The following is a 25843-nucleotide window of genomic DNA, read 5'->3' as shown; positions in this document are numbered from 1 at the left end:
TGTATATTTATATTCCTTTTATGATAAGCTTTATTTTGACCTATAATTTATTATTGTACGATTTACGGTTCTTAAGTTATGTTCAGTTTATTAACTACTGTCTCCCACATTCACAGCCACTTTTTGGGCTTATTTGTATACAAATATTATTTCCTATTTTATGGTACGTTGCGGTCTGTCTGACTGATATATAAACAAAGTATGCCTGAAATAAACTATTCGGAAGCTGGTATTGTGTTCTGAACTCAGGTGGAAGGGCTCGTAAGACATAGGACCAATAAGGACGCTAAACTGCCCACACCGGTTGAACGTCATTGGTTGGCCTAGTGTGAAGATTCGTATAAGTCGTACTCGGATTGGTAGATAAGTCATGTGACAGAAAAACCAGACATCCAAGGTCATAACAGTCACATCATCATGATGTGATCGTCTTTAGGAGAGACGAAATGCACTGTTAACCACCATCCATCTCCGCTTATAATACTGATGAGTTAGGGCAATATCGAGGCAATTCGTACAGGATGGAACATACGCCAAACAGAAACTGATTAATCGCAGTCCTTGATACAAATAGGAAGATTCAAACAACCAATAATGAAGTAGCAAAATTTGCATATTGAATATTTTTGACACATTTTTAAACATAAAAGAAAAACAACTAAGTGATCTAGTTATTTGACAGAATAATGAAATTTTATTTAACGATTCTTCAAAAAACAAGGGTCAAAATCTTCCTTTTTTCCAATGGTTGTTTCGTTTCAGTCTGTCTATCCATGATGCCAACTGTCTTAGTTTTGAATAATCTTTGTAAACTTTTTATTTCAATAATAGTTACTCAATAGTAACTATCTTTGGGATTTAATTACTGAATATGTTGCTGAGAAATCAGGACTGTTGGAATTCAGTTAGACCAGTTGAATAATATCGCGAATCGATTGGATCTGAATGTGTAGATCAGGGGAATTGGACTGATCAATGTAATGGTAATGATGGTTTTATAAGGCTTATAGATCCCTTATTCTATAGTTAGGTAGGGGAGTTTATGCAATGATAGTATGTAGAAGTAAATACTTCTTTAGGGTAAATAATTTTTGAAGGGTTCCACATTGATGTTGACTTTGTTAATTTTATTATACGTCAACTAGATGAGGAAGCACCGTTAAAGATAACTATCAGATCATCCCACAACTTGACATGAAACGCTTCTGCTACTCTAAGTAGCAAGTTTACAATTCTCGTTTAACCCTACCTCTACCTACAATCAAATACATTTTTCTTCCCAACCATCACCGTCTTCTTCCTTGATTGTCGTTTTATTAGAAGATACTTGGTTATCAGTTTTGTCTTTTTCGCATCCAGTGTATCGTCAAATCTCATATTAAGACGAAACAGCTATCCAATTTTACCTGGTTCTTAATGATATTCAAACTGATATCAATTCGTAATGAGAACTTGTTTGATGATAACCGAAGGCAGTAACTGGAGATTTTGGATAGAGTGGTTTAGATTCGTTCATAATGTTGCAGACACATTCACTGTTTGTCTTCGTAATCTTCAATCTTAATATTACTTCGTAAATACCTTTCTGTCTTTTGAAAGCATATTTTCAAGGTCTAATGTTCTTTTGATCACTGCTACTGCATTATTTAAATCGCTTGTTATTTTCATTTCGTTGTGCTAATCAGACATAACAACTTGAGCTAACGCACATATATCCCAGACTCTATATTAATGTCTGTCTCATTTGTATTAGAAAATTTCCAATTATCCGTAAGTAGAATTAACCGTAGGGTAGCCATTGAAATCCACTAGGTAATTGCTTTTAATCAAGATTTTTGACATTTGAGAGTTTTCAGCAGTGTGCCTCCACAATTCCGAAAGCAGAACCTTCGATCTCGCGAGAATACTTAAATTCTAGAACATTGAGTAACTAGGCCTTGTTCTCTGATCGACTCATTATAATATTTTTCTGACTATTCTCTTACAAGTTTTATCGTTTAATATACTTTCATATCAGATACAAATAGGGATAATGATCATTCTGAAATGAAATATACACAAAACTAATCAGCCTTAGAATGGTGGTTGGAGGTAGTCAACATGAAACCCTGGACCCAGGTTTGATGCTATTTGGTATTCGTCAGCAAGGTGTACCTGTAATGTTGAGGGGAATGATGCCCCCTCCTGACGGGTTCGACCCCGTGTCATCCAGCTTCATAGTCAGAGACGTTATCACTAAGATGGACTTGACACACATGACATTGATCACCACCCAGTGATTAATCAATTGTGAACTAATCAGCCTTTTTATTTTTAAAAAAAATTATTAAAATACAAACAAATAACACGTATACAGATAGACAACAAAAATATATAGACGTTAACTATAAGATGTGAATACATACAATAAAGTTATTAAGATAATGAAATCATTCTTAAGTAGGATAAAGCCAAAAATGGCACAAACACATGATATGAAACCGAATAAGAAAACTTCACTACTAACAACACTATTAAGTAAGTAATGGATAACAGTTACAAAAGAAAAAAACTATATTGTAGAGATAATTCGAATCAGTTATCCACACGGGGACAATATGAATAGAAAGAATAAAATCTCCGGTAAATAAGTAAACAGAAAATTATTAATGATGCTAAAGATAACAAAATGTTATTATGAAAATAAGCAAATGCGTAACAACATACACACACACAAAGATAAGATTGATGTGAATGAATATGTATATACGTAAACAAATCCAACTCACAGCAATAGTATACATAGGAATGTTCGGAACGAGAGAGAGAGAGAGAGAGAGAGAGTGATAAAAGCAGAACTTCCTTATCTTCTATATCATAGATACCAAATCTGACAAAGTTCATTGCTTAAAAGATTATCACCGGTAAGAATAACCAACACATTTATCTTAACTAAATAACGTTGAATTCACTTAATGTGACGATCTAATGATCACAATTTATTGGATTATATTCGATAGTTAAATCATTCTCATTTTACAAAGAAAAAAACAACAACTGATAATTAGATTATTAATTGTTAGAAGAGATTTGAATGAGAGGACCCTCGTGTCCCCCTCCCATCCAAAAAAAGCACACACACATACACAAACTAGCTTTCTTGTTTAATCGTAAAATTATCTAACTGATAACTAAATGAGTAAACTAGTTGTTTGTTTATTTTTTCTTTGAAAAATCAGGGTAAAGTTCAATTTTTTATAAAAAGTAGAATTGTGTTTTATAAATAAACAAACAAACAATCTTTTCTTTCAATTTAAATGCGATCAACATTCTTGTGGAACTATTGTGAAATGAAGGTCTGATTGATTGATTGATTGATTGTGAAAATATAAATAAAGGTGATTATTTACAATAAAATAGAAATGTCTTTCAAAAGATTTCGATTAATGACACATATACTACTCTTATTATTACAACTTAGTAGTAATGGTGATGGTGCTATTAGAGTAATACATTATAGTAGTTGTATATATCAATTAAAGATTGTCAATATCATCATAGGCTGAAGGATCAGAGATGAAAGAGAATTCAGCACGTGCAAATGGAGCAACACTACAATTACCACTGACTGTTACAACAATGGGAGGCGCAGAGGAAGGGAAATCAGATATTGAATAATTTGCCGGTGATTTAATTGATTTATTACATAATGATAAAGAAGATGGTGATAAAATTGTTGAGTGTGATAATGATGAAGACGATTGACCATCACATTTAATCGCTTTTGAATAAGTTCGATGAATTGTTGACAGTCGTGAACAATCTTCTGTTGAACGTTCCATTAATGGAGTCATTAGTCCAGTGTCTTCACGTTGATTTTGGTTATATAATGACTGTGTTACAACTTGTAATGTGCCACCCGTAGTCTTCTGTTCCTCTTCACTTTCATCCTGTGAATGTTTTAGACAGAGAGAAACGGATCAAGTTGGAACAAGTAAATTTGATTACTAAAGTACATAACAAAACTATAAAGTAGAGTAATTTAAGAAATTCAAAATTTTTGAGGAATTAGGTGATTCAGAAATCAGCCAACAGATAAGTACACGTGATTGTCTGAGAAATGACTTTGATTTCTGAAGAATGACAATCATTATAGTTTGCTTAAGTTTCTACGTGACAGATATATAGTTCTATGTATATGAACGAATATAGATATATTTCCGATTCACTTTACTTGTTAAACTTCCTTCTCGTCCCCAGTTTTTTAACTGAAGTCGCCGATTTGGCTCATGTATAGAAAGGTTGGATATCGGTGTAAAAATAAGACACTACATGTCACAACACCTTTAATCATTCAAAGGGTTTAATCCAGAATACATGATTAAATGTTGTTATGTGTTCGTTGGTATTCACCAGCCTCAGGATGGATTTCCTAAATTACGATAAAAGGGCATCAGGATCAGTGATAAAATCAACCAGATTATTTGCCCGATAAGTGTACATACTGAAATTGCTATGATTACTATTAATGAAGATAAGGTATTGCGCTTTTCAATCTTCAACTAGTTTGCTTAGTTAACTGATAATGAATTGACTTTTGGAAAATCGCTTGTTTATATGATTCTAGCGAAATGTTTAGAACAATTGAAGACATTGATATCTGAGGGAGGTTTTGTGCTATAAAAATGCGATACGTCGATCACCATAAACGAGAAGTATTTTAAAAAGAAGAAAATCTATTTGTGCACCTTAAATTTTGCAAAACAGTTTTTATGACCTTAGGTTGAGTATTTAGTGAATTGATGGTTTTGGATAGTCATCGACTCAAGTTGGAAATTTGTGCTATTAATCTAAATGCACCATAAAAGACTAGTTAGATCTCGTGTAGGTTTGATGTGGTACTTTTGGAAAGTTCCAGCCTAGAGCTTTAAACATTCCCATTTCCAAAGGAAGAATATTTTGAGGTGAAGGTTGACAAACACCTAAAAATGAGTTATGAGATTGTGTAGCATAAATTAATAGATTCTTTCATTTTCCCAGACTATTCAATTTGTGATTTAATTCGATAAGAGCATTATATCGTTAAGTGGTTGAAATTAGTATTAAAGATGCTCTGAGGACATAGATATCATGATATTTGATAGTCCTCAACAATTAGTATAAACGCTTTGGCCTTAGACTTCATTTACAATACAGTTCAAAAAGTAGACACTAGGGAATCTGTGATTTATTGCTGCAAGAAGAGCGAGAGAGGGTATTATATCCTTCGAAAATTATACATAAACTCTTATCTGTCGAGTGGCAATTAACATAAAACCTAGTTACATAAGGATTCATGCCGATTGTCTTCAAAAATTTGCAATCGTTTATACGTTACAATAAAACAAATACGTAATTTGAGCAGATCATTTAAAAGGGATTCACAGTCAGTAGACTGTAACCCCACTTTTAAACATATTATTCACAAACAAATCAACAGAATATCCATCGAATTATCGGTTAGTCGAGAAAAGTATGCGGAATTTTTTACAGATTGGCAATGATTAGGGAACAGCTATCTCATTATTATATGGAATTCCTTGATTGTGTACGATGTCAATCATCCCACGCATTGAATCCGGAACTTTCAACTTGCGTTACTAACGAATTAATAGCTGGTAAACTTAATGTTTCCCTCTGGTTGACAAACTATACTGTGGTGTACAAAAAATTCACATAGCAAAATATTTAATACACTTACCATGAATGAATCTGATAAACGACGTGTTTCAGTTTGTGAATTATTCGCCATAAAATATTTGGTAGATTGAGTAAGATCCACTGCAATAGAATATTAAAAAAAGGATAAGTGATTTGTGTAGATGATTTTTCTCTAAACCAAACGATATGATAAACAAAACTGTGGAAAATTGGAGACTATTTACCCATGAAAACATTCATTTGAACAGAAGACAATTGAAATATACATCACTTAACTGTATACAGAAAAGTATGGTCTAATTAATGGGAAGCAAGGTGCTTAATAGACTAGAACGGTCAACATGTAATTGTTACGTAACAGGTTCAAACAAAATACCCCATCTACTTTGGTTTAAGTAGCTTTGTAAATAGAATATCATTGACACTCATTGTCGTATGAAATGTGTGACTGATAGTTTAAATATATCAGGAGCTTGTTGTGTAAAAGTTAGACAGTTCACATAGCATTAAAAAGTCAAAAAGTGGGTGAGAAATTATAGACGAATTAAAGTATTAGAGAGAGTTTATTATACAATTGATCAAAGTGCAGTCCATATACGAATATTTTGTTTAGGAAGGAAAAATGTGTAAATACTTATGATTTATGCACATCTTACAGTTTTTCAAACTGATGCTTCCTAGTCATTTCTCAGTCTACTCATCCCTACTGTTGATTAGGCAAGGGTGTAGGGAACGTGTGTATCTTGTAGATAAATCGAGCACAGTGGATCGTAACAGACGCCAAGATGAGTACACGAAAACTAGAGCCATAGACACAGAGTCTTCTATATTATTACAATGCACACAACCACAAATACACTATTTAACCTTAAAATAAGTCGATCTGATGCCTGGATCATGTACAATAAATTTGGCGTAACCGACTAAGTATGACATAATTGAAGAAAATCGGTAGAAAGTCGTGGGTTCTGACATTTTATCATAAGTGATTTATGTCAGAGAGAATAAGTGTAAAATTCAGATTCACTAGTTCAACATTTGTTTGGGTATTGATGAAGCTTTACGTAAAACATACATAAACATATGTCAGGATTTATATTAAAGATGAAAATGAATTTACCTGCTCATGTGGAGCTAGGCATATAGGTAGTTCGATGCGTACTTTATCCAAAAGAACTCAAGAACATTATTCGGCGTGGCCAAGAAGAGGAGGAAACGGCTCAATAAAAAGTTCAATAAACGAACACCTTGTGAACACAGGTCACTCAATCAAGACAGACTCTGCGTTCAAAGTCATCTACAAGGTGAGCAGAAGTCTTTCAAAGACGATTATATTGCATCTACTTAGCATTGCCGAAGCAATAGCCATACATCTGGGAAAACCAGAATTGTGTATTCAAAAGAGATTGGCACAACCTCTTCTACCATTATCTTAATGTCTTGTAATTTTTTTTCTTCATACTCTTCTTCCTTTATAGCCATCTGCTTCCCCTTCATCTTCTCCTTAAACCTTCTACCCCCAACTGGTTTATTTCTGTTTCTACAATCCTCCTGATTACATTTAATCTTATCATGCTGAGCCATCCTTTCCCAATGATAATTTCCCTATCTATCTTTTGATGAATATTTAAGTCATTAACAATCAAACGATTATTAGTTTCCCTGTTTTAATTTTTTTTAATACCTATGTTTATTTTACCTCACTGTCACCATGTCTAACAGAAGTTTATTAACAATATTATTGTAATTATTATCATCCTGAAAAAAAATAAGTATATATATTGATTGATTGGATGACCTATTCAGTATACAGTCAACCGGAGAACCATGTACCTGTTTATATTTGATAACTTTGATGTTTGATTATATTTCCTTGAAAAAGCTTGAACCAGATTGCTAGGCGTAGCGTTGGATTTACTTCAACTTCATTCGCTAAGATTTTACAAATACATTCTTTCTCTTTAATTTCTCACATCAACTCGGCGCCTAAATACTCTGAAACTATTCGATTACATTTAGATGAAAGTTCTTATTTAAGTATATATATTGAGATTGTACAGCTATGAAAATGAATTCACCGAATAGAAAACTTTTCGCTGAACTGATCTGTCTTCTTTAAAAAAGATTCGACAAAACAATGTCGAGTCAATGCTGGTATGACGTTAACAATCTACTTATGAAACTGACAAGTCAATAAAAATCTAGTTATAATTTTTTGTATCTTCATACAAATACACAGGTATGCAACGTGTTATTGTTCCAAGTTTCCTATCAATCTCCTATCAATTACATCCAGTTACCTAATACTGAACATAGAGTTTGTGATGTCCAGTCACTTCAATTAGTAGACCACATTATAAATTGATTTGTAGAGTTCGATTAATGTTATTTACACAACGAAGTAACAACCAATTTTACATTCACATATTGAATCATCTCCTCAGTTGATTCTAACAACATAGATCTAGGTTTGCCGACTGAATACATGAAAGAACTATTGTTACGCTGTACTTTTAATGTCCAGTTCAGTTTCAACAATGAAATATATAGACAAAGGGATGCGATCGCGATGGAGTCTCCATTGGGTCCAATTTTAGCAGGCTGTTATCGAATACATCGGATATGAAATACGGAATGCATTAACGAAGAACTCGCATTCGTCGAGAAAACCTTGATGAAAAATGGTTACCCAGAACGTTTCATAGAAAAGAATATGAATGGAAGTAGTTACGACAAGAAATCTAATTGTTCCATCCCGAAGAAAAACCTTTATATAAGTCTGGAATTTAAAGGTGATCGAACATCAGACGTAATCAAAAATCGTCTAACAACAACGATTAGAAGAACATTTAATGCGGCTAAACTGCGAATAGCCTTCACTAGTAAGAACTTATTTTTTGTAACCATAAAAATAAGCTTCTGCGTCTGGTTGCCTCCGTGTGCTTCTACCTGTTCATGTATTATAGTGGAGCAAGGCACATTGGCCGTAGTCAACGCTCGCTTTCAACTCGGATACGGGAATACGTCCCAGTTTGGTTCTACAAGGGTGAGAGGAAAGCAGTTAGGAGTTCTATACTTGAACAGCTAATCGACTGTAATCATCCTACGTATATATAATTCATTCAAATCTACCAAGATTTGTTCGTATCCAACTCCTAAAAACAGCCGAAGCTCTTACCATCCGTGAGCTAAAACCAGAACTATGCGTACAAAAGAAGTACGTCTTATCGTTATCGTTACCATGGCCTTAATAATTATTATTATTACAACATTCCCCTTTACTTATATCTTATATTTTCATTATTTTATTCATAAATACTCATCATATCACCATATTTATTTTTACACCTTTAATGACCTTTAATTATTGAAACAAAAACATTTTTATACATTTTATTATATTCACTAAATCTAATGTTCTTGTTATTCGTATTATGTAATCTAGTATTCCAATCTTTCTATTACATCATCTTGGTTATTCATGTTCACATTTCTTCACGGAATTAGTACTTTAACAAATCTTTTTCATATATATACGATTGTACAGCTTGATACTAAATTCGTTGAAAAGAGATTCCTTCAGTGAACTTTGTGTTTTAAACCTATTTAATAAAGTTGAATAATAATAATAATAATAATAATAATAATAATAATAATAAGAGAGAAAACAATGAACTTACATTCACTATCCATATGACGAAAAGCTTGAATTTCAGCTAACATTTTATCATTTAGATTAGATGATATAGATGGATGCAATTCCGTTACACTATAAACTACTGTTTCCGATAATAGCGATGGAGTTAATGACTGATTACTAATTAAAATAGGTTGATTTTTATCATTTAAACTAGCATGATTACTTGTATTGTAATCATTATGTTGACAAGACTCTTTAATGATTACATCATCACCATAAGGATAAGATTTATTATCAGTATTTTGGTCAGGTGAATTTGAATGGAAGACTGTTGGAGAACATGAAGAATTGTGCATATTGAATGATTCAGTTGTTTTTACAATAGGAAAATCAATTGATCCACACGCTGTGGAATAATACACTTGAGAATAAGTAGCTAAATCATCAATGGAACCTGGATGATACACACAAAAAATTGACATTTTCACAAAATTTGATCAATAGAGTTAGCATTCTTGTCTGTCAGTTACAAATCAGTCATATCCAATAAAGAGACTGATATAAATATACGTTAGTCTATGTTGATATATCACATTAAGGAAGAGATAAAGTATTGATTGAAAAAATCTTTCCTTAAAGTCGATGCAGATTGGTTGGTAGAAGTAAAACTAAGAGCAGAAAAACTAAGTCCCAGGGGCTGTCATACTGTCAACTACACGCGGGTGTGATGATTGTACGGTCAATCAAGGGGTATCTTTCTACAGTATAAGTAACCAGCAAGTGAATACCACTGTCATAACTCTAATGTTTCTTACGATTCCCGCACAGAACTCTCTTCTTCTAACTTCGATTTCTTTCACAAATACCATCTGCACTGAATGTTCGAGTTCATAAAATGTTATTCCAGATCTTCCGAAACTGTATTTCACACTGCATATTGTTGCTGAAAATAAGTGTGTGTGGATGACAAACACTTTTCGTGATATTCTCATTCTTTCATATGTTTGAAGGCAATATCGCTGGAGGTACTGGTTTTTCAAGGGAAACAATTTATTAACAGAACATTCAATTACAGTAGACAGTATGAGTTCATCTTTGGATATGAAAATATACAAGTGATTTCACATAATTTGCGCTTTCGATTAAACGTTTACAAGAATTTATTCACTGTCAATGATATATATATATATACTTACTTGATATTTCTGTATAAGAATTTTCTAGCTTATTGTTATCATGTGAGATGGTTGTTTCATTATTTTGTTTTTCAGTTGAAACTAATTGAACAATATTTCTTGCCGTCAATTCCGTGGAAGTAATCGAATAAATACGTTCGTATTCGGAAGATTCTTGATTAGTCTTTAACAGAAAACAAACATGGATAAATGAAAAAAGGAATGAGTGATAGAAAGAGAGAAAATCGATAGGGATACCATGAAACAAAGGATACTAGAGGATTGATTAATAGGTTTTATGACTTTGTCCATAGAATAACATGAAAATGGATATCGTCATGATGGCATGAAACACCTTTATAATAGGTTAAAACCTTAAAACAAAATTTTTGAGGTTCCACTCCATAAGAAAATCATATACTTCACTTCAAGTGCTTGAGCAGTGGTATTGTAGTTATTACAAAGCTACAATGCAGAAAAACAAAGTTTAAACTACATTCTGTAAACAGTTTACACTAAATTGTAACTTGTAACCGAGGTGATCAACAATGCTATGAATAAATAAAGTGTAAAGGGATTAATCATGATTTATTTATCAAGTACAGGTTTATATAGTTTGATTCATATTGTTCGTGTATAAGGGCTAATGATACAATTCAGTTACCTAAATGAGGTCACTGTTCCACACTTTTCTGAAAAAACGTCATATCAATAGTTGAATATTAATAAACTAATTTTACGGAAAACTGTTCTTCGACAGAAGAATGATAAGTTGAACGAAACAAAAATATTTTCCCTATATTGATCTATTAAATAACAATTTATAATGAGGTTTATCTTGAAAAGAATTTAGTCGGAACAATGAGCTCATAATCTAACTGGTTAGACGATAGATAACATTCAATTTTATGTACAAATACAACAAACATTGGAACTATGGTTCAATGTACATGACTATGTAAGCGATTAAGCAGTCAAAGGTTAATCATTTCCTTTGAGAAAAAGAGAGAAATTTTAGAAAAATAATGCTAAGAATGAGTCTATCTACCGTTTAAACTGTAAAATGTAATTGCATCTTTGATTTATTGTAATCAGATTAGTTGAAATAATAAGTAACTTCCAGTAGTTGAACTCACGAGTTAACTGAATCTAGACTACCATGGAAAACGTGGAAGCACTAGACGGCCGTTTCACCATATTGTGGGACTCCTCAGCAGTGCGCATACACCAAACCGCCTCGCGAGACTTGAACCCAGGACCTATCAGTCTCGCGCGCAAACACTTAACCACTAGACCACTGAGCCGGCATCCAATGGTGTTAATGTCTGAATTCAACTAGTCCACGAAATTAAGCGACACATCCACCATTGTCTTCAATGAGTTACTATCTCACAACAGACCTGGTTGAAATCCACTGGTCACTGCTGCTCACTACAACTCCAGGAAATACCTCTTGAAGCCAGACTCATGACCTCAACTATTAACATTATTATAATATCGACAAAAGTGTTAATTTTGACATCGTTTCCAAAGGTTTCTACACTATATAAGTCACTTAAAAACTATAGGAATTACTTACTGATTACCATACTTACGCTAATCATGAAGTACACGTTTGTTAGTAACTATTTACTTCCTTAAAATTTCTTCAAGATTGTTAGGTTGATATAAATAGTTTAAAAATCTGTTGAGAATTCGCAACATGACAAGTGTTCTAATACTTAGAACTAATACACTTATTAAATTCTTTCTTTTTTTGGATTCATTTGTTAAAAGCAATCATAAACTCACATCGGAATCATCAAAACATTGATGATAATTATGTTTTGTACTATTGCATAGTACTGGTGAACGTAGATTAGCCAACGATTCACAGACATTTATACGACGATAATTTGTTTCTAATAGTAAATGATGATTATCATTTGAATGAATTGAATGGACAACAGCAATGTTAATTTGAGAGAAGAAAAACGGTAAACATATAGAACGGGAGAGAAAAAGGTATATATAAGTAAATTAATAAGTAGAAATCCAAATAGGAAATTATAAATATACTACAGAAATGTTGGGGTCATCTCACAGGAATTCCTCGATATAGATCATTAGAAGCTATAAAACGGTTGAGAACAATGCGTCCAATCAGCATACACCACAAAGACTTCTAGAAAATTGATGGATTATAAATCGAACACTGATTGCATGACTGATTACGTTAATACTAAATTTAGCACGTATCCAGAGTTTGATGGTTATAAAACAAACCAATAACGACTATTGTTTTCTGTACATAAATGGACCCTGAAGTAAAGCCTCCATTCTTACTTCGAGCTTTCGCTCTACTATTTGGAGCTGAGGTCTAGGACTAGTTGAGGAATCTAAGAAGTGACTGGGAAATTGGTAACAAACGTTCGAAAGGTGTACATATTAAGATCAGCTTGGAATCAAGCATCATATTTGATTGTAATCACTAACTTACCATTGTGCTGGGAGTAGATACACCTTGTTGATAAATAAAACATGCACCACCCCATATCTAAGATCTTTTAGTTTGTATACATCGAAACACTTAAGACTGAGAATTAATAACTTCATAAATTGGTGTCGTGATTTTGATCTGATCGCTTTATACGTCTTCCCAACCTATTCTAAAGCCAGTCAGCAGTGAATACGGTCAGAGTATGAAATGTGTAAAGCCTGTCTGAAAAAATACCTCAACCAACTCAGATGATTAAGGTTTATAGCCGTATCAACTGAATTGTTATTTTTACATAAAACCATACAGTTAACGTTATTATTGTTCACTTTTTAGTTTCACTATACACAAGGAACTACGATCAGATACCTATAGTGCCATGAATTTTGTCTACTTAGAGCGCCAAGCTATCTGTGAAACACTACTTATTTTATGAATAAAACCTTTGATTGCCTATGATAATATTATTCAATCATGAGTCGATCTAAGCTAGACCACTACTGAAAACCTGGAAGCACTGGACGGCCGTTTTCAATGGTGGTTTAGATTAGATCAGCCCATGAATTCAACTAATAAAATTACTGAAATCTCCACAAACCCCCATTCTGATTATTCAATCAATTTGTTAATTGCCCTGTTATCTGACAAATCAACTTGAAGATGAAGGAATCGATTTAACTCATGTGGCTTTAAGAATCAGTTCCCTAAACAAATGATGATGATTGTTAGTTAGGAGATGTTAGTTATTTTTATCAGAATACATTTCATAAGAACAAATAAAAAAAGAGAGAAAAATTACAATTCACCTGTAAGAACTCTACGTGATTCAACATCATGATGATCAATCGATTGATCTGGTGTTGTAACATCCAATTGACGAGATGAGATTCTTATTTGATTCACTAAGTCAATATCTGTTTGATCATAACCTCTGACTGGGATCGGTGGTCCTAAAGTTTTATTTGTGTTTTTATTCAGTGAATACAAAGCAAAAAAATACAAATGATATGAGCAGAGAACATCAGTTGAGGAAAAAATAAAACAGCTTTATCAAACGTAACATACTGAAGTGTTGGGTGATTGGAAGTAGACGACGATAGGAAACCGTGGACCTAATTTTCATGCTAGTTGGCATTTATTAGCAGAGGTACTTAATTTAATAAACCAAGGAATTAATTTTCACTTCGAAACGTTCAGTAGTTACTATCAGGAGAAGAAAGCGGTATATCACGAACTGACTGAAAGGGTAAGGGAAATGTGAACAATCAAATTCAAACCTAGTGACTAAAAATTGGGGTTTTTCGCAACTCACAGTTTGCATAGTCGTATACTAGGCTTCGAATCACAATTTAAGTGTGGTGGCTAATGAAGCTACCTAAGTCACCGAAACCAAAGAAGGCATAATAAGGCTTGAACATGGGACTTAATAACTGAAAATCGAACACCTTAACCTCTGAAGTTTTCTTTCGAGTAGAGAAATAGAGAGAAGAATGAGTAATGAATACACAATACTGACAAACTTCTAGCAAGCATGAGAAGCTAATGATTAGTAACCCCCAAGAGGGTTTTAAACGACATATCAACGAACAGCTCAGTTGCTATTCAGTTTATTATTTATTTAAACATATAAAGGTTGGTACAAGAAGGTGCCGAATATATGTGCATTATAAAAATCATTTGATTTTTGCAAGGGCTGGGATACTTCCCGGGCCCCCAAACAGAAGCAGGTGGTTTATTTAGAAGGTCAATCCTTGAACCTTTGACCTAGAGGTCTAATCAACAATCCCAATGGTAGCCGGTAACCAACAACACGTTTATACATCATTCATTATCTCAGGATCCTGGAGCCCATGTGCACCATTGGTTTGGAATTAGAGTTTTCCAACTTCCCTAGGTGGATCCTCCGTGTACACCAACCTAGAAAAAGAGCAAGACATTCGTTTTTCATCCTCTCAACTTCGTAAACAACACTCCCGTTGAGAGAAGGCCGAGTGTAGGAATTCCCTGAAAGTGGCTGTATACGTGTGGCCATGTGAGAGCATTTAGAGGAGAGCTGACTCTCTTCACTCTTGACCTTACCAGGGCATTTGTTACTGATTGAAAAACACATACATTTATACATAACCATATTGATTATTCATTTATTCATGTACGGTAAAACAGTTTCGAGAAAGGAAAACAGACAAGAACAACAACAACAACAAAAACTAATTTGTGAATCCATTTTATGAACAACAAATATACAAATATCCATACTATAAATTATAGATTAGTCAAAGTATTCTCCTTCCTGTCACGTATCAATAAACAAATAAACCATTAAATGTAACTATCTAACTAACTAACTAATTAATCAATCAATAATAAAGATAATGTAGCGAGAGAATATTCATTGTAATAAAAAGTTGACAATATATGAATGTGAAAAGAGGAAAAAGCGCGGGTAATAAAGGTGATGAGAAGATAAAATTCAAATAATTCTACATCAATATTGTTTAGTTTAGTTTTGTTTTTCTTTCTTTTTTTGTTGTTGTTGATTGCCTATTCAAATACAAACATCGAAGAGAAATAGAATAGAATCAAGTTGAAAGATTGAAACAGATTTTAATCATTTCATTTAAGTAGCTTGTTTATAGTAACCAGATTGTTTCAGTCACACATACTATACACAATATGACATTAAAGTCGAATAAATAAACCTGTTGTTGATAAATAATTTTACTTGAAAAATAGTTGAAGTGAATTTAATACAACAGTTGGAATGAACTTGCATTGATAATAAATGAATCGGCAAAACATATAAATAACTACTTCAAAAACCTTATATCTCACTGAGAAAAGATGATGATGCTACTAAAAGGTACCAAAAGGATTACTCTTGGCATACATATATATCTTTAAGCAATATGTAAGTAAAATGACTAGGTCATTTAGACGATTGATATGCGTTTAGTAGTAGAATTCAAAACGAGCGTTTCATCTTATTTGCAACTCGTCAGCTGTATGTATTTGCATCTCAGAGTTGATGTCCCTTAATGAGCATCAACTTTGGGATACAGCTACACACAGCTGACGAATTCAAAATATGACGAAACGCGCATCCTGGATTATGTTGCTAGCCATATTACATTTAATTTATGTCATAGTGGTTATATCAAGGCAATCCCCACAGGATGCATATACGTGCAACCAAGATTGATCAACTTTCAATCAAAAATACCAATAATGGTATGATCCAATTCGTTTTTTATTGAATTCAAGGTAATTAAATGGTTTGTGCTAATTGGTTTGGCAATAAAATAAATTCCATAATAAAGTTATTCTGACAATATACCACAATGAACTAAAATTCGGAGTATAAAAATTTCTACTTCATCAAGTAGTGACCTGAAATATTGATTTCTACATCAACTGTTTTTCATCAGTAATACAAAGTGTTACAGGTCAAGAGGAAAACATAACCTCGTGAGAAATACAAGTGTTTAAGAAAAAAAAATAGTTTCAGCCTTAGGATTCTAGGATTAACTCTTAAGAGTTAGGAGTTTAGGATGGGGCTTCAAGTTAAGAGTTAATTATAATGGTTAAGAATATAAAGGAAGGATGCTATGCAGATGTATCGATGAATGCTTATGTAGTCTTTTCTATGATTAAAAATATCAAAAACCTTAAAATTACCTTGAAAAACGCATAAATTATGTTAAACTATTATTTACACTTAAATCCTACTTGTTTTGTACTATTTTTTTCCATTTAAAATATCCTCACGGTCTCAACACCAACCTAAGAATGGCTTAAGCTCTTTCCTAATTTTTAGTACTGCAATATGCATTAATGTTGAGCATCTTAGTAGCAGAATATTGGTAGGTTCTACTTAGTTCCTACTTAAGTCTTAATAAGCTACAAGCTATCTGTCATTGTGTCTTGAACTCTTCTATCTTGAATCTTGATTATTCGTCAGTAAATTATATTATTACCTTGAGAGTTTGTAATATTAATTAACTGCTCAAATTGAATTAGGGTAGAGATTTTGAAAATCTGTGACAAGATTATTGTGAACTTAGTTATTTAATCAGTTAAGAGCCGTTGTTTTACTGTTGAAAAACAGTAACCTAGGTTAAAATCAGTCTCAAAACGAAATAAAATGTCTTATAAGAAGCTGTGAATCGTGATGAACAATCATATTGAAAGTGAGATAAACATCACCGATGACATTGAGCAATTACTGTGCTATACTATAAATTGACTTAAGTTGGAAATTTCGAGCATTGGCTTCCAACTAATTGACTGATCTAAGTGTAACAACATTGTAACTTATACGGATGTTCATTTATACCAGGCCTTACACTGATTATGATTGATTTGATAAGAGAAGTGACAATCCTAGTTTTCATCTCCGATAGGGTTAATAGAGTAACCAACCTGATAAACATCAATGATATGAAACAAATCATAGTCCAGGCCTTATTTATATAAATAATGTTCAAGTTGAGTTTGTTAAAACACATCAGTGTTAGGTTGAACAATTGACTTAAATTTCACAGCCATACATTTAAGTTACCAAGATCTACTTGACTAAAATTTAATTCTGATTGGTACATAGCTACTTATAATAATTCAATAGTATGTCAATTTAAGCATAACACCAATTTATATTGCTTTCTATCAAGCAGTAAAAACTAGACTTTGGCAGAGGTCCAGGATCGATTGATATCTTTAACCATCTACAAGAGATTAATCACGATTGTAAAGTAGCTCAGTGAGAACGACATCAATGACTATGATCCTGGGTGAAACAGATGTTCCATAATCTTAGACTGATTATCTGCAGCATCCCAAATAAAAGCTTTGATGATGAGCATATATTATTAGTGGAAAAATGTAGTTCACGATTTCCTACAATTGAATTTAAACGACCTTAACATTAACAAAACACTAATCATCCGGGATAGTGAGGGGATATGCACTAGAATCCTATAAAACATCGAATTCAATGGTGTAAATAAATGGTGTCAAATGAAAAAAGTATGTTCAAAAAAGATGTCCATTGCCAATTAATGGATAACTAGGGTACTCCTCCAACTAATCATGCTGATTTTAATTATAAGTATGTGTGAAACAGGTTAACATTTAAATCTAAAAAATAATCCCGAGATAAATCGACCTATGATGATGAACATTTTGAGAATCCTACTTATTTTTCTCACTAGAGATAGAATCAATTGACCTTTGAAAAAAAGATAAACCCTTTAATTATTAAGGTCAGGTTAAACACGTTTAAAATCGATCGACATCAGTTGAAATAATCGGTAAATATAAAGAAAAAACAATCAAGCTGTTACATTAAGGGTAAAGCGTTAACAAGTAACTATCAATCATTTTGTATTGCTTGTTTGAATCTCCTTATTGATGTTTAGGAATGCAATCAATATATGCAGCTGACGAGTTCCAAATAAGACGAAACACGCGTCCTGGATTCCACTGCTAGCCGCCATCTATCTTTGCTTATAACGCTTGTGAATAAAAGCAATATCGATGCAATCCGTATAGAATGCACGTATGCCAATAAGAGACTGATCAATTACAGTCCTAAACATCAATGGGAAGATCCAAACAAACAATACAAAGGGAATTTAAACTTCACCCCATTGCACAAGCTAGTGGCCGTTTCGACTCAGTAGCTAAACGGATAACGTAATGGAGTTTGGAGGGAACAGTACTGGGTTCGAGTCCCGGGGTGAACATCAACTCTGGGATGCAGGTGCACCCAGCTGTAGACTCCACAATAAGACGAAACTTGCTTTGTGGATTCCACTGCTAGCTACCATCCATCGTTGCTTATAACTTTATCGATCGACAGAAAAAGAGATTATATGTATGTGTGCATTATATAGAGCAATTGAAAGGAGATGGGAATAAGATATAGTGATACAATTTTTAAAAATTTCATCATAGATGGTGAAAAGAGAAGACTTGAATTATTTTGAGTGAGAGGGAGAGAGAAGTGATCCATTGACATTTTTTACAATCAGCAATCTCCACGACCTGAATACTGATACTTAGCATATACTCACGAGTGACTAGATTCGAAAGGAAATTTCCGGACTTCTAGTAAGAAGTTGTGGGGAACAACTGTGTCGAGTGTGAAGCCATTGTTCACCGAAGACAATCGAAGATATTTGGGCAATATCATACATTGATTGAAGTTAGACTAGTACACGATTCGATGTCGGTTTAGTGGTCTAGAGATTAAGCATTCGCGTACGAGATCGTAGGTCCTGAGTTTAATTCCCTGTAGTAACGTCGTGGATATGTACTACTGGATAATCTCGTACTACGAGAAAACAGTTTCCCAATGATTTTCGGTTTTCAGTAGTGATTTAGCTAAGATCACTTCATGATTTAAACCATGAAAAGAAAAGCTTTAAATTATTGGGCAAAAAATGGTTTGACATTTATAACTGAAATGATTTATAAACTATTTATATAGTACCTGGAAATAGTTAGATAAATTTCAAAGGAAAGAATGTTTATGTGTAGATTGTACAAATGACACAGTAGACAATGAAATGTTTATTACAAAAAAATGTTTTATAATCAATTTCTAACAAAGACCGGCGGTTGGTCAACTCTAATTGATGCAAGAAAGGAAATGACTAATTTGTTGAAAAAAATTCGCTTGCAAATCATTTAAAATACATAATGTAATTGCTAGACACTAATATTGGACGAGACCAAGGAATGTTAATTATTGAGATGAGGGAAAGTAGAGGGATGATGGTGTATTCTAACCAAATACTTACGTACTACTTCATCAAGGGATGTAAAATTTAACTGATCCATAAAAAAACATAGACTTCAATTACACTACTAATAAATGTTACTAACAGAATTTGCGCTGATGTTGTTGTCTAGGAAGATAATAAGAGTATCAAGCGACTAGAATATCCAGCATAGAGAACACAACACCTTAGAAGTCTTCATAATGAGCTACAAGATATCACCTAACATTGTTGATTGAAAGGTGGATATTTATTTAATTATTTTTGCTAGTTCAGCGTCCGTCAGCCAAACACCATCAGCAACAACCTACTGTGGTAGACAATAAACCAGCTTTCAACTGAAAACGAAATAACCAAAAGACGCTGAAGGTGGACAGGATACGACATTGTGGAAATCATTAAACTGCATCACAAAGCAAGTTGACTTAAAATCTTCAAGGCAAAAGGAAAAGAAGGAGACTTCGAAATAATGAACAGCACTAGGGAATAATTCGAAAGGAGAGCTCAGGACAGATTAGGTTGTAGATTGCTTGTTAGCGACCTATACTCCTCCATGAAGGGTAACAGGTGTAAGTAAGTAATCGTTGAGTTTGAAAAGTTCTAGCATCCAATGCACTACGTTCTTCTCTAATATAGTATGTCAAATAGCAAAATACTGGCCTACATGATTATCTTTTAAAGAAGTTTCTAAATTCATAGGACTATCAGCATCTATTTTCAGCAATTGAATCAACCTTAGGAGTTAAGAGTCTTTGTATGTTTCTGCCTTTGTTTAAAGTTCAACTGTAGAGGTTTGTAAGAGTTTAGAAAATAAGCTATCAAAACACTGCCTTAAACATTCAGTGTATCAGACATATAAACTATGTGAAATACAAAACACAAATAATGATCATAGTAGACAAGGTTTCCATTCTTGATATGAGAGATAATTTCTAACGGAGCATAAAATTTATGAACATAGAGATGAAGTTTATCTATACAAAAAATACTTGCTTCAGTCAGTCACAAGCAATATAAAAATTAGGGGTAAATCTGCATCAACCCAAGTTGCTAAACAACCTCAACACACATTCAGATAAAACTATCAGAAGGGATACAAAAGTAGTAGTATGAGTCATGGTTAGAAAATATTAGGGATAGAGAATACGGTTCGAGAATGAATCAGTGGAAATAAAAGTATAAAATTGTTTTAAAACTCAGGATCTAAGAGTAGAGACAAAATAAATGGATCTATGTCACTGTCAGCGACTTTGAGTAACTTCATTCAACATCTCTTGCTTACAATGATCGCACTGAACCCGATCAGGTAGTCTGAAACTACCAACACGGCTTAGACCAACGGTCAATGAATTTATGGACTAATGTCACATTTTGTTCGGTTGTCTCCAGTTTTCTTCAGACTTACTCCTATACCAGCCAGCAACGCGTGTCGAGGTAGACAATGGTTGAGGATACATATACATATCCCAGATATCTCAGTCAATGGAGATTCATAGCATTATCAACCGTTTAGCTGGGTTTTTCTAAAGTCCGGCATCTGACTTCAACCTTATCATAATTGGTGGTCCCGACATGTATGAACAAGGCTTCGACAGTACCTATGAATGTTTTTTTACTTTGATAGGCTACACAATTCACAGTCATCATAATAAAACAGAACGAAATATTGTTCAGTATACTCCATTCTATTCGTTGGCAATTAGATGGATATCACAGTTACTAATCTACAATGAACACTAGTTGCTAAGCAAAATTTCTAAATCCATTTGTCAATAATTTCTTTATTCGCAAACTAACTCAACTAAATTGTTTGATTATTGAAATAAACTAATGTGTTAGGTTTTAATTTATAGCTGTTATAGACTGATTAATTAGCATATTGAAATAAATTATTATTATAATTTATAAAGTTTGGTTAAAAGTTATCGTCATCTAAGTGGTCTTCATTATGAACTCATAATGTGCTCTGATTATGTAACTTAAAATTTTTAGGTTGTGTGTGTGTATGTGGATAGGGGACACACATTGAGGAAAGCACCCAACTACGTCACAAGGCAAGCCTTTACATGGAATCCTCAAGGCCAAAGGGGAGAGGAAAACCAAAGAACACATTACACCGAGAAATGGACACACACAAGAAAAAATAAACAAAAATTGGATAGGACTAGAAAGGAAGGCCCAGGACAGAGTGGGTTGGAGAATGATTGTCGGCGGCCTTTGTTCCATTGGGAGTAACGGGCGTAAGTAATTGTGTGTATGTGTGTAGGGTGTAGAGTTTTATGTGGGGTATGTGTGGAAAATTATTAGCCTAAGATGTATATTCGTTTATTTGTGGGTTTTTTCTTGTTTAGAGTTATTACAGCATTCCCTTATGCATACTTTGCTTTTATACTTTCTATTCGAAAAATATTCTTTAATGTATTGGATTCTTCTCCGTCATTGTTAGTTGTCTGCTCGTATGGATTAGGTATGGCAATATGGACTAATGAAAATTTGTGTCAGGCTTTACGTGGATTATAACCGATTGACTTACCTAGACTAAGTATGAAATTGAAATTACTACTACTACAACTACTACAACTACTACAACTACAACTACTACAACTACTACAACTACTACAACTACTACAACTACTACAACTACTACAACTACTACAACTACTACAACTACTACAACTACTACAACTACTACAACTACTACAACTACTACAACTACTACAACTACTACAACTACTACAACTACTACAACTACTACAACTACTACAACTACTACAACTACTACAACTACTACAACTACTACAACTACTACAACTACTACAACTACTACAACTACTACAACTACTACAACTACTACAACTACTACAACTACTACAACTACTACAACTACTACAACTACTACAACTACTACAACTACTACAACTACTACAACTACTACAACTACTACAACTACTACAACTACTACAACTACTACAACTACTACAACTACTACAACTACTACAACTACTACAACTACTACAACTACTACAACTACTACAACTACTACAACTACTACAACTACTACAACTACTACAACTACTACAACTACTACAACTACTACAACTACTACAACTACTACAACTACTACAACTACTACAACTACTACAACTACTACAACTACTACAACTACTACAACTACTACAACTACTACAACTACTACAACTACTACAACTACTACAACTACTACAACTACTACAACTACTACAACTACTACAACTACTACAACTACTACAACTACTACAACTACTACAACTACTACAACTACTACAACTACTACAACTACTACAACTACTACAACTACTACAACTACTACAACTACTACAACTACTACAACTACTACAACTACTACAACTACTACAACTACTACAACTACTACAACTACTACAACTACTACAACTACTACAACTACTACAACTACTACAACTACTACAACTACTACAACTACTACAACTACTACAACTACTACAACTACTACAACTACTACAACTACTACAACTACTACAACTACTACAACTACTACAACTACTACAACTACTACAACTACTACAACTACTACAACTACTACAACTACTACAACTACTACAACTACTACAACTACTACAACTACTACAACTACTACAACTACTACAACTACTACAACTACTACAACTACTACAACTACTACAACTACTACAACTACTACAACTACTACAACTACTACAACTACTACAACTACTACAACTACTACAACTACTACAACTACTACAACTACTACAACTACTACAACTACTACAACTACTACAACTACTACAACTACTACAACTACTACAACTACTACAACTACTACAACTACTACAACTACTACAACTACTACAACTACTACAACTACTACAACTACTACAACTACTACAACTACTACAACTACTACAACTACTACAACTACTACAACTACTACAACTACTACAACTACTACAACTACTACAACTACTACAACTACTACAACTACTACAACTACTACAACTACTACAACTACTACAACTACTACAACTACTACAACTACTACAACTACTACAACTACTACAACTACTACAACTACTACAACTACTACAACTACTACAACTACTACAACTACTACAACTACTACAACTACTACAACTACTACAACTACTACAACTACTACAACTACTACAACTACTACAACTACTACAACTACTACAACTACTACAACTACTACAACTACTACAACTACTACAACTACTACAACTACTACAACTACTACAACTACTACAACTACTACAACTACTACAACTACTACAACTACTACAACTACTACAACTACTACAACTACTACAACTACTACAACTACTACAACTACTACAACTACTACAACTACTACAACTACTACAACTACTACAACTACTACAACTACTACAACTACTACAACTACTACAACTACTACAACTACTACAACTACTACAACTACTACAACTACTACAACTACTACAACTACTACAACTACTACAACTACTACAACTACTACAACTACTACAACTACTACAACTACTACAACTACTACAACTACTACAACTACTACAACTACTACAACTACTACAACTACTACAACTACTACAACTACTACAACTACTACAACTACTACAACTACTACAACTACTACAACTACTACAACTACTACAACTACTACAACTACTACAACTACTACAACTACTACAACTACTACAACTACTACAACTACTACAACTACTACAACTACTACAACTACTACAACTACTACAACTACTACAACTACTACAACTACTACAACTACTACAACTACTACAACTACTACAACTACTACAACTACTACAACTACTACAACTACTACAACTACTACAACTACTACAACTACTACAACTACTACAACTACTACAACTACTACAACTACTACAACTACTACAACTACTACAACTACTACAACTACTACAACTACTACAACTACTACAACTACTACAACTACTACAACTACTACAACTACTACAACTACTACAACTACTACAACTACTACAACTACTACAACTACTACAACTACTACAACTACTACAACTACTACAACTACTACAACTACTACAACTACTACAACTACTACAACTACTACAACTACTACAACTACTACAACTACTACAACTACTACAACTACTACAACTACTACAACTACTACAACTACTACAACTACTACAACTACTACAACTACTACAACTACTACAACTACTACAACTACTACAACTACTACAACTACTACAACTACTACAACTACTACAACTACTACAACTACTACAACTACTACAACTACTACAACTACTACAACTACTACAACTACTACAACTACTACAACTACTACAACTACTACAACTACTACAACTACTACAACTACTACAACTACTACAACTACTACAACTACTACAACTACTACAACTACTACAACTACTACAACTACTACAACTACTACAACTACTACAACTACTACAACTACTACAACTACTACAACTACTACAACTACTACAACTACTACAACTACTACAACTACTACAACTACTACAACTACTACAACTACTACAACTACTACAACTACTACAACTACTACAACTACTACAACTACTACAACTACTACAACTACTACAACTACTACAACTACTACAACTACTACAACTACTACAACTACTACAACTACTACAACTACTACAACTACTACAACTACTACAACTACTACAACTACTACAACTACTACAACTACTACAACTACTACAACTACTACAACTACTACAACTACTACAACTACTACAACTACTACAACTACTACAACTACTACAACTACTACAACTACTACAACTACTACAACTACTACAACTACTACAACTACTACAACTACTACAACTACTACAACTACTACAACTACTACAACTACTACAACTACTACAACTACTACAACTACTACAACTACTACAACTACTACAACTACTACAACTACTACAACTACTACAACTACTACAACTACTACAACTACTACAACTACTACAACTACTAC

The 25843-nt window shown here is 33.3% G+C and overlaps 1 protein-coding gene across 2 annotated transcripts in view; it reads right to left on the bottom strand.

Annotated features, from left to right (window-relative positions):
* Positions 1-2300: 2300 nt before the first annotated feature.
* The window catches only part of MS3_00009598 (uncharacterized protein), a gene marked incomplete at its 5' end in the record, with an annotated part of 31674 nt that continues 8131 nt past the window's right edge, over positions 2301-25843 (bottom strand). The window contains 7 exons of one of the 2 annotated variants that reach the window (XM_035731295.2): positions 2301-3929; positions 5720-5799; positions 9360-9773; positions 10516-10678; positions 12286-12395; positions 13777-13920; positions 19771-19810. In XM_035731295.2, the coding sequence (XP_035588151.1) occupies positions 3516-3929; positions 5720-5799; positions 9360-9773; positions 10516-10678; positions 12286-12395; positions 13777-13920; positions 19771-19810 (1365 nt within the window). In that variant the 3' untranslated portion in view covers positions 2301-3515. Of the gene's footprint in view, positions 3930-5719; positions 5800-9359; positions 9774-10515; positions 10679-12285; positions 12396-13776; positions 13921-19770; positions 19811-25843 lie in introns of those variants that run through there. The other variant, XM_051217991.1, reaches the window with a different exon arrangement.

Source organism: Schistosoma haematobium, chromosome 7, assembly GCF_000699445.3.
Source record: "Schistosoma haematobium chromosome 7, whole genome shotgun sequence".
Classification (NCBI taxonomy): domain Eukaryota; kingdom Metazoa; phylum Platyhelminthes; class Trematoda; order Strigeidida; family Schistosomatidae; genus Schistosoma; species Schistosoma haematobium.
This window is presented reverse-complemented; position numbering and strand designations above follow the sequence as displayed.